The following is a 12,161-nucleotide window of genomic DNA, read 5'->3' as shown; positions in this document are numbered from 1 at the left end:
AGCGTGGTTAGTAGTTGGAAGGGGGCCAATCGTTCGATGCTGTCGGCACACTCTCCCTCGATGAGTCTTTGGACTCCCTGGAGGTGTCAAAATAATAATAATAATAATAATAATAATAATAATAATATCAACTGCATTGTGAATGGAGAACTTATAGAACAAGTAAAACATTTCAGCTACTTAGGCACGATTTTTAGTGAAGATGGCAAGTTAAATATGGAAACAGACAACAGAATCAACAAAGTTGGTATGGTAGGAAGTCAATTGAATAAATTTATATGAAATAAGAGAGAAATTAGCCAAAACACTAAATTAGCTACATACAAGACGGTGTTTAAACCAATTTTAACATATGGATCTGAGAGCTGGGTTAGAAGTAAAACACTTGACCAAAGACTAGAGACTGTAGAGTCATTAGAAAGATTACAGGCATGAACAGATGGCATGAATGGCAATATCATATTAAAAACGAGGATATTAGGGAAGAACTTGACATTGTCAGCATCCAGGAATGTGTTAGCAGAGCTAATCTCAGGTGGTATGGTCACTTAAACAGAATGGGTGAGGAAAGATTAGCAAAACAAGTGTTCTCTCCCAGGTTAGCAGGAAAATGACCCAGAGGACGACCAAGATATAGGTGGATTGATATGGTAAAAAGTGCCTTAGAAGACACAAATATAGGATCTGATAATGTTGTGACAAGTAACAGACTTATTTGGAGGAAAATTGTAGATAGGAAGTTAGTAATGATGTAATTTTTTTCATGTAGTACTATCATATCCAGTACACCCCTTGAGGGTGTACTGGATATGATAGTGTCAACATTCACTCTCCCTATGTCATATCTCTGTCCACCTGCTCCCCCCGTTCCTCTTGCATTCCCATTCTCTCTTCTTCTCTCACACTACCATCATTTCCACTGCCAAGCACCTTCTGTCTCTTATACCATTTTTGATCTTTCACTTCATCTTACTTTTGATCTCTTGCATGCACAGCACACATTTAACAGACTGATCTGGAGGAAAATTGTAGATAGGAAATTAGTAATGATGTAAATTATTCATATAGTACTATCATATCCTGTACACCCCTTGACGATATATATCAGGAATTTGATGATGATTTTGTGTTTTTTATTAGGTGCACTTTGAAGAATTTGTCGTGCATTTTTGCTATAGCCTTAGGAAGGTATATAGGAAGTATATAAACTAATTATTAGGAAGGTATAGCTTTAAGAAGGCATTGCTGATAACTTTTACTTCATGCTTAAGTACTTGCTCATTAGAGCAAATCTTTAATTCTTTGTTTTTCAGTGTGTTAATCACACCTAGTTTTTGTATTGGGTGGTTGGTTGTGATAGTTTGTGTATATATTGGCCAGTAAACACTTAAGGAAAGATTGCCAGAAGGAAGACGTGCAACAAGTGCATCTAGAAATGGAAATATATTCCGATATCAATTTGAATTGTAACATGAAGGTTGAAATATCGGGAAATTAAAGTAATTATTCTTAACAAGGTTGTAATAATCTCCATAATTTATCATTATGAATGCCGATTACCATGTAACATTAAAGGAAAGGATCCTGATAATCTATGGATATTTAACGCACAAGCAGTGTAGTCACTATGGTAAGCTAAAGATATGTGCTTCTCTTTTGATTAATCGACTAGCATTTTTAAAAAGATGTAGAGACAGTAATCTTATTCCTAATGGCATCAAGCTAAAAAGGAAATTTACCCCAGCAAAAGAACTATGAATTTTTTTTTTTTATGTTGAGCCTATACATGAGAGGTTAGTTGATCAATCTATAGTACATTAGTACCATATATGGGTAGTGGGTAGGGAAAGAATAAACTTGTTTAAGTTTGATTTAAAAGAAGTGCACTACACAAAAAAAGAATGCTGTGCAAAACATGATGACAAGACTGAGGAGAACTTCATTCTCCTAGCAGGTTAAGAGAGTGAAGGCCATGGTGAAGAATGCAAAATGAAATTATAAAATGAAACATGCCAAGGGAAATCTAGAAGAATTTAATTGTTGTGTAGCAAGTAAAAGAAAGAATGATCATGGAAGAATAACTTCAGTGAATAGTATTATTATTATTTCGTGATGCCTCCAAGGAGTTCAAAGACTCATTGAGGAGATGGCACCTACTCTACAACTCTCTGTTTTCACTAACTACTACACCAAACTGCTACTACCATCATCATCGGCATCTACTGTCAACCACCACCACCACTAGTATTTCTTTGTAAATTGCATGTGTTCTGAAGGCCGATTTGTCTGTATGCAGGATGAAAAACCCAAGTTTCCGGGAGAAAAAACCTTACTACCTCTGTATGAGATTGGCTAACTCACCTTCAATTGAAAAAAACCCATATAAAGATTCCTCCTGTCATGACAAGAATCGAACTTAGGCCTTTTCCAATGGAAAGGTACAATGCACCATCATTCTTCCAATTGCACAATATGGAAGTGAATATAGATGGTAGAAAAGTTTTAAAAGTAGGTCTTGTTATTTTACCAAAACATTTGATAGTTTTCCATGTAAGAGGTTATTATGCAATCTCAACTAGATGAGAATACATAATAAACCTGTAGCAAGACAGGAGAGTGGCTGATTGGTATTAAAAAGAGATATGTGAAAGTGCTGATCAAAGGGAAAGAGGGTGATCAGTCCTATATTACAGAGTTCTATACTTGGGGTCATTGTTATTTATCTTGTATACAATCATCTGCCACTGCAGCTAACTAGAGGGACCACAGGAAGAGTTTGTTTATAGTGAATTTCTTTTAGTACAATATTATACCTAGGGGCTTGGTTGAACTTTTTTTCATTGTTATTTTTATAGTGGGGGTTTGCTGTAATGAAAGCTGCCTGCATTAATGATATTGCAGATGATCAAGAGATTGACACAATTATCTGCTGATGATACTATGTTAAGGAGAGTGACAAAGGACACAACTGATACAGTTATAGTCAACCGGCAGTGATTCTGATACGGAATCTCTGCCAGTTGACTTGAGCACTCAGTATATAAGCAAATAACAATGAATATTAATTCAATGTTGCCAACTGTAATGTAATGCCTTTCAGATGCAGGATTAAGTTTGCATGCAGTTTTATATTAATGGGAATTTGCTGCAAGAAGTTAAGTTAGAGAGTAGGAAAGGTGGGAGGGCACCTTTGGTTATATATAGCATAACCAAATTTTAGAGTGGGAAGGAAGGATTCATTGATTAGATAACTGATAAAACTGCAATGACAGGCATTGGAGCAATTGATTTTTGAACTTTTTTTATGCAATTTAACATTAAAATAATTAGTCAAAATGCAAATAACAGACACTACAACAATTGATTTTCAGACCTTTCTGATATTAAATAAGGAGTTCAATATTTAGAAAACTGCAAGTAACGATGCATGCTATCTGATGAAAAGGTGAAATAAATAGGCTTAATGCTACATAACTCAACATAGCTCTATGCAGTTTTGTCATAAAGCTAATAAACAAACCTTGCAGGAGGCTAATTGAGATTTGTTTATGAATGCAATATATTAATTTATTTTGGATAATTTCATTTGAACTGACATTTACTTCTCAATAACAATTCTGAATAACCAAAAAACTGCCTTTCAAAATGAAAGAGTTAATAAATATTTACAGTATTTCATTATATAAATAATAGAGAATAAAATTATCCTACCTCGGAGATACCTTGCCAGACACAGGACTGCTAAAGTCTGGTGAAAATATGCATTTAGCAAGATCTTCAACTGACGTTCCCAACAGTGCAGCTGCTTTCTGAGCACTCAGTGGTTTTAAAAACTGACTCCTACCATTACTCGCTTAAAAAAAATATAGAGAGTAATAATTCAAAGAATAAACAAACACTCACAATGGATATTTTGTGTTTTGCATAAATTCTATCAGTTTTTGTGTTTTCAGCATATAAATTATTAGTGTTTTTTTTATAATCTATTATTATCACCAGAAAACCCCAATATTCATATTTTTGTACTAAAATTGTTCATAACATACATACAATTTTAGTGCAAAAGACAGCCTTCATGTTTATAAAGATTTCCCAGATGGGCAAAATTGTGCTCCAGAGCAGAAGAATGCTTTAAATGAACTTCTCGAACTCTGATTGGTTTCAAGTCCATTTCACTTTGACCTAGTTGAAAATATCTAAAAATGAACAATGAAGCATTTATTTAGTTAAATAATAAATTCCTAGAATCATGAAAAGAACTGCAAAATACACATTATTAGACCAAAAAAAAAAAAAGGAACAAAGATATTTTAAAAGAACTAAAAACAAAATCAATAGAAGAAAAACTAAACAATTACAAACAAAAATGGATAGAACATGTAAATCGAATGGCCAACACCCGATAAATAATAAAATATCAACCAACTGGAAACAGAAAGCTGGGTAGACCTCAAAAAAAGTATATTAGATGGATAATGAGACCGGAAAAGACCAATACAGTCTATATCTATAATTAGCATTATAATGATGATAAATTCCCAAGGTTAAGAGAAACTAAAATAAGAGGGACTCTTGTCAGCCTTTACATGTAAAGGACAAACAGAGCTTGACACCAATGAAGAAATATCAACACAACTAGCCTTAATCACTTTGTTCAAACTCCCTTAGTAACATCAAACTTAAAAATTCTGTTAATATTATGAATGAGATGTTAAGGTGCTATAAATTAATGAGTTGTACATCATGACATTGATGATATATTTCTTTGATCCACATCTAAAATTTCCTCTTGACCAACCTGTATACAATAAGTGATGAACAGGGTGAAAGGTGCCATCAGTAAATAGAATGACAAATCCAAGGAAAATGGAACTTCAGTATGATGGCTTCCTTATCAGAAGGTGCTTATACACAAAAAAATCAGCAAGCTTTTTAGACTGTCTAAACTTTGTCTAACTAAAATAATTATTATTTTAGATTTCCTTAAATTTATATTTTATATAAGGTATTTTTATCTAAAAAGAAGTAAGTGATACAAACGTTCTGAAATCAGATTTGAATTATATGGGTGTCATATTTATAAAAATTACATTTTGTTTCAAGGACAAAAAAAAAGTTTTTTTTTTTTAATGTCTGTGCAGTGTAATTTTATGTAGTTAAATAATTAGGATAGCAAATATTTTAAACTAAACTGATAATGCATACAAATAAATCACCTTGATAGCAACTTAACCACCCACATAGATAAAACATATAAAAAATATAAGCTTTGTATCCACCTTATTTCAGTGATATCCAAATGTTATATTAACTTCAATGAACACTACACATCCAAGATTTATTGATGTGTAAACACATCAAGGCTGATTCAGTGGTTAATCAATTTATATATTTTTTAAAATCATAATAGACAAAAAAAAAAGATTTAATTGCTACACATAAAATGAAAAATATTCAACTGCATTATCTAACTCCACTGTTCCATTTACAACTGTCAATTTCTTCACATATAGATCTTTCAGCTATTTTAGTAATATGTAGACTTTCAGTGAAATTGTATGCCTACAAATGCATGCATTTTCAAAGATAAGTTTGCTTATTTTTAGCAGCACAGGAGATAAAAACTCTGCAATTTCTAAGACTTTAACTTACTTACTCTTGCTTAAAAATTCCTTCTGTAATGGGACTCAGACAACTATCATTCCCTTTCAAGTGATCCATGGAAAAGCTTTGTCACTGATCACTTGGATGAATCACAGAAATACCAGCTGAGAAATATTCAATGCATAATTCATACAAACGTTTTATGGATGTAAATATATACAACACATAGTTTGACAGATATCTCCATGATGAGTGATTTTGCCTTTCTACTATTATCAAATAGTAGATTTGTTTGTTTCCATCTTATTATTAAAAAGTTCTCATTTATGAAAATTCTCTTTTAAAATGATCACTACAGAATGGACCAATGGTTTGATCTATTCTGTAGTAACAACTGCAAAACAGATAATTGGCTTTAGCATAATGATTTCAGAGAGGCTATTTTACTAAAACAGCCAACAACAATCACCTATTTCATTTTACAAAAGAGTGAGGTGAAAAAGTTGTTTTGGCTGGAACAAATTCCAGTTAAAAGATTTGAAATGGGGAAAAAGTTTGGTATGAGGGAGGACATGAAAGAGTTACTAAATGTAGCAAAAGGAAAAAAAACGAGTGATTTAAGATAGTCTGTTGCTATAGTATGACAGAGTTGAGCTGAGAAGAAGGACCATAATACAAATAAGTCAATATGCAGCTTATACAAGAGGTGGATTTTCTGGAAATGTGGAAGAAGTTTAAAGGATGAAAGGACTTGTACAAAAGAATGGTTTGCATCTAAATGGATTTGGTAATAGAAACTTTCAGGGCTGGAAAAATTGTTGAATGAAGTGACAGTGGATGTGCAAAATCAAAGAAGCTAGAACTTTGGTAGGAAGGGGGGGGGGGAGAGTTTTCTGAATAAGCACACAGATAACAGTGAGGCAACTGAGTGTAAGAATGAACCGCTGATGACAAACCAGAATGGGATAGTTAGTACATAAAGTGCAAGGACAGCGGTAAGCCTAAGGAGCTATTGTACTTTATGCATACTAATGCTGGGAGCATTCAGAACAAGAGAAAGAGGAGTTTTTGGCATTGGTTAGTTCATTCTGGTCAAAGGTTATTCGCATTAGTGAGACATGGCCAACAGAATATAATATTGTTAGTGGGATAAAATGTGAAAGGTATAGTGTTTTCATGGAGGGCAGAGAGAAAAGAATGTGGGGGAAGGCAGTATTATTGATGATGGATCAATAATAACTGCAACCAAATAGAGTAGGAGTTAAACTGCACACTAGTGAAAACAGCACATTTGAGGCCATCTGGTGTGAGGTAGTGGTCAGCAAAACAAAATAAACAGTTGATTGCTTCCATAGACCACGGGATGCGAAGGATGATGGAAATGGTATGTATCATCAAATAAGCTCAATAAGTAGAGGGCAGTAATTATTATAGGGGGGGGCTTTAATTATAGGAACACAGAAGGAGGAAAGGGCATATGGAATGAAGGAAATGGAATTTATGCAATTATTAAGGAATAATTACCTGAGGGATCAGAGAATGTGTCTATAACCAATATGATCACACTGCCACCAACTGGTGAAAGTGATCAAACGTTCTTTTCCTGGGAGGTGGTTAAATGCTTGGAATTTTCAGTTAAGAGGGGATATATGTGGAATTATAGGGCAAAGTATGACAAACTTAGCATGTGAAATTGCAAGGGCTGAATGTTGACAGTGCATTGGAAGTGAAAAAGGAGTGTTTGAAGGAAGTAATAGCAGACTGCATAGCTAAAGTCAGAAGAATAAATAAAATGGGAGTTAAATGGACAAATTAAGCCGGATTTACAAACAAAAAATTGGTGGATGGAATTCAAGGAGAAAGGTGATCAGCAAGCAGATGAGCAATACAAAGCACAGGCAAGAAGTGCAACCAGTATAGCAAGAAAGGCAAAATCAGAGCATGAAAGGAAGTTATCAGTACAGACCAAAGATTCCAAAAATCCCAAAGAGCTCTTTTGGAATGTTGCAAGTAAAAGGAAGAATTCATCATCATCATCAAATTCCTGCCATGTACCCTCAAGGGGTGTACAGGATATGATAGTACTACATGAAAAAAATTACATCATTATTAATTTCCTATCTACAATTTTCCTCCAAATCAGTCTGTTACTTGTCAAGACTCCAACATTATCAGATCTTATGTTGAATTTTTTCTTGACAATTATTCATAAGACTATAACACTTTTTTATAAAATCTTTATCAAGTAGCTTTATTTTTAAAGAAGGTATTCATAAAGAAGGTATTCCATTACGTCCAATAGTTGATGGAATCTATTCTCCCACTTACCAACTATCTTGCGAAGATTTTACAACAACACATTCACGTCTCAGATACTTATATTAAAAACTCAAAACATTTTATAGATAAAATAAAAAACATCCCTATTTTTGAAGAGGATATACTAGCAAGCCTGGACATCACATCTCTGTTTACTAACATTCCAGTGGTTGAAGTCATCAACATCTTAGAGAAATTGTTCCCAAGAAACATCACTACTTTGTTCAATCACTGTTTAACTTCTAACTATTTCATTTGGCAAGAAACGATCTACAAACAACTCACTGGATTAGCTATGGGTAGTCCCCTCTCACCTCCTTGTGCTGACTTATTCATGGAAGATCTAGAGAAAAAAATCTTAACCCAGATCTTTCCAAAACCGAAAATTTGGTACAGATATGTAGATGACATCTTTATCATTTGGGATCATACAAAAGAAGAACTAATGAATTACCTCAACCAAATCAATAGTTTCCACAATACCATCAAATTCACATTAGAAATGGAAAAAGATAAAAAACTGCCATTCCTTGACATTTTAATAAAGAAACAATCCAATAACAGTATCAACCTATCTGTATACAGAAAACCTACAAATACTGGACGTTACCTCCATTTCAACTCAGCTCATCACATAGCTCAGAAACTTAGCATTATCCATAGTCTCAAGAAAAGAGCTATACAGTATACGACAGACAAGGATGACCTACTAACAGAATTAACCACAATATCCAGAGAACTTTCTTTAAATGGTTACCCTAAAAGACTCTGGATACTGATATACCACATCGACAACGTGATGACGTCCAATACATCAGTACAATTACAATTCCTTTTGTCAACAACCTTTCCAAAAAATTAGCTAACCTTTTAAAACCATACAAGATCAGAATGGCATTCAAACCAATCAATACTATTCGGAAATTTTTAAGATCACCGAAAGATCCTCACCCATTCTACAAATACTCTGGAGTATATAATATTCCTTGCTCATGTGGTATTAGTTACGTAGGTCAGACATCTAGAAGCTTCGAAACGAGAAAGAAAGAACACATAGGATATGTCAGAAATAACAGACAAGACATTTCAGGCCTTTCATGCCACTTTGCCTCTACTAACCATCACATTGAGTGGGATAAGAGCCTTATGCCATACATAGAAGATAACTACCATTCAAGAACCTTTAAAGAAGCAGCTACAGTCGCCCGTATAACTGAAAACCTAAACAAGAATCAAGGTCTAATTTTACCAGAAATTTGGAAAACTTTTGTCAGATCATTAAACATCAAAGAAATGAACTTTCATAACAATTACGTCATGAGTCATCACGAATAAATCACGTTAACGAGACACGCACATTGTCACGCACAATACCAATTTTTGTATGATTTAGAACCATCGGTTATAACCTAGTCTGTAACCTTCATTTTGTGCTTACTGATTTGTATTCCCTGAGGATGCCAATAGAAACAGATTGGCGAAACATGTAGGAGGATAAAAATAAAGCTACTTGATAAAGATTTTATAAAAAAGTGTTATAGTATTATCAGATCTTATATTTCTATCGTCTAAAGCACTTTGTATCGTATCAATCCACCTATATCTTGGCCTTCCTCTGGGTCGTTTTGCTGCCACCCTGGCAGAGAAAACTTGTTTTGCTAATCTTTCCTCGCCCATTCTATTTAAGTGACCATACCACCTGAGATTAGCTCTGCTAACGCATTCCTGGATGCTGACAATGTCAAGTTCTTTCCTAATATCCTCGTTTTTAATATGATATTGCCATTGATGCCATCTGTTCACGCCTATAATCTTTCTCAGGACTCTCATATCTGTGGTCTCTAGTCTTTGGTCAAGTGTTTTACTTCTGACCCAGCTCTCAGATCCATAAGTTAAAACTGGTTTGAACACTGTCTTGTATACAGCTAATTTAGTGTTCCAGCTAATTTCTCTCTTATTCCATATGAATTTATTCAATTGACTTCCCACCATACCAGCTTTGCTGATTCTGTTGTCTATTTCTATATTGAATTTACCATCTTCAGTAAAAATCGTGCCTAAGTAGCTGAAATGTTTTACTTGTTCCACAGGTTCTCCATTCACAACACAGTTGACATTTTCACTGATTCTGCCTATTTTCATTGTCTTTGTCTTTTTATTGCTGACCTTCATACCATATCTATTACAACAGCTATTCAATTTAGTCAGAGAATCTTGCAGACTTGTAGCAGATTTATTTAGAAGTATAACATCATCTGCATAGAGCAAAGAGCTGACATTAACATCTCCAATTTTGATATCATGTTTAATACCACTTTCCTTCATAATGTGATCCATATAGATAATGAATAACAGAGGGGATAATGTACATCCTTGTCTCACACCAGATTTAACATTAAACCATCTTCCTGTACTTCCTTCAATTCTGATTGCTGACTTACAACTCAAATAAAGACTAAGTATTGCTTGGTATAATGCCCCATTCACACCATATAACTGCAGCGTATTGAATAGCTTCTCTCTTGGCACCTTGTCATATGCCTTTTCCAGATCGACAAAACTTAAATACAGATCTTTGTTATATTCCCATGCTTTCTCGACTATTTGTCGTAAAGTGAAGATCTGATCCTGACAGCCTCTATTTGGCCTGAATCCAGCTTGTTCTTCACCAAGCTTTTCTTCCACAATTCTTCTCAACCGTTTCTCAAGTATACTTGCATAGATCTTGCCAGGAACACTCAGTAGAGAAATACCTCTGTAATTCTCACATTCAGTTTTATTTCCCTTTTTATATGGGTACTATGAGAGCTCTACTCCAATCATCGGGAATTCGTCCCTCTGTCCAGGCTTTCTGAACTATGCAGTGCAGCCACTGTAATACTCTTATACCACCATACTTCAGCATTTCTGGTTGAATATCATCTACTCCTGCTGCCTTTCCACATTTCAAGCCTTTGATGGCTTTTTCTACTTCAAGTATGGATATGTATTCCTGACTGCATGCCTGGTCAGTGTTTTTTACCACTGTGCTGTCATCACTGCTTGTTTCATTTAGCAGTTTTTCAAAGTAATTACTCCATACTTCAATGATATCTTTTTCTCCCGTTTTCATGTCACCTTTATCATCTCTAATTCCTTTTACAGCACTCTTTCCTCCATTCTTAAGTTTCTTCAACAACCTCCAGAATATTTTGCCACCTTCTTGATATTTATTTTCTATATTCTTGCCAAAGTCCTCCCATGACTTTTGTTTAGCTAGTTTTACACAGTGTTTAGCATTCTTGCATTTGTCTCTATATTCTCTAAGAGCAAAAGCTGACTTATTTGCCAGGAACTTTTGATATGCTTTCTTCTTTTCCTTCACTGCCTCTTTAACTTCCTGTGTCCACCAGGGAGTTCCGATTTTTTTATCCTTACAAACAACCTCACCACATGCCTCTCTGGCAGAATCAATCAATGTTTTCTTCAGAGTTTGCCACTGAATCTCCAAGGTTTGATTCCTGTTCTCAAACTCTTTCATTTTTTCTTCAATAATCTTTGTGTATTTTAGTCTACAGTTCACATCTGAGAGCTGCTCAACTTTTATTCGCTTTAAAACTTTCTTACATGTTATTCTTTTCAATATGAAATTCAATTTTATCCTGCTCAAGACTAAATAGTGATCACTTCCAATTTCAAATCCTCTGTACACTCTGGTGTCCTGCACCAGGGAGAAAACATCACTATCAACAATAACATAGTCAATGAGACTTTTCTTATTCCTAGCCTCTTCTCTCCATGTGAATTTGTGCACATTTTTATGTTGGAACATGGTGTTAGTAATGACCAGTCCATGTCCTGAGCAGAAATCCAACAGATATTTGCCATTATTATTAGCTTTGCTCTTTTTTCCAAATTTTCCCAAAATATTTTTGTATGTCTGACAATCATTTCCTACTCTGCTATTTAGATCCCCAAGAAGGACCAACTTTTCATTTTTCATCGTGTCAGTTGCTTTTTCTAAAGCCTCAAAAAATTCCTCCACTTCTACCTTAGTAGAACCTTCTGTGGGACCATAGGCACAAATAAGTCTCATTGTCCAGTTCCCCATTCTCATATTTGCCCACATTACTCTACTTGAGACTGCCTGCCATTCAAGAAGATTAGCCTCGTATTTTGTGTTGAATACTATGGCTACTCCTTCTTTTCCTTGATTGTCATTGCCTGAATATAACATTTTGTATTTATTGCTCAGAAAG

The 12,161-nt window shown here is 34.5% G+C and overlaps 1 protein-coding gene across 1 annotated transcript in view; it reads right to left on the bottom strand.

Annotated features, from left to right (window-relative positions):
• Mhcl (Myosin heavy chain-like) overlaps window positions 1-12,161 on the bottom strand; it is a 719,798-nt gene that overhangs the window by 526,646 nt on the left and 180,991 nt on the right. Inside the window, exon 10 of the mRNA XM_090414205.1 lies at window positions 3,712-3,853. Within this exon, the coding sequence (XP_090270331.1) occupies window positions 3,712-3,853 (142 nt within the window). The remainder of the gene's footprint in view (window positions 1-3,711; window positions 3,854-12,161) is intronic.

This window comes from Typopeltis vanoorti, chromosome 24 (genome assembly GCF_054136105.1).
Source record: "Typopeltis vanoorti isolate ZY-2024b chromosome 24, IOZ_Tvanoo_1.0, whole genome shotgun sequence".
Classification (NCBI taxonomy): Eukaryota; Metazoa; Arthropoda; class Arachnida; order Uropygi; family Thelyphonidae; genus Typopeltis; species Typopeltis vanoorti.
The sequence above is the reverse complement of the archived record's forward strand: the minus strand, read 5'-3'. Positions and strand labels throughout refer to the sequence as shown.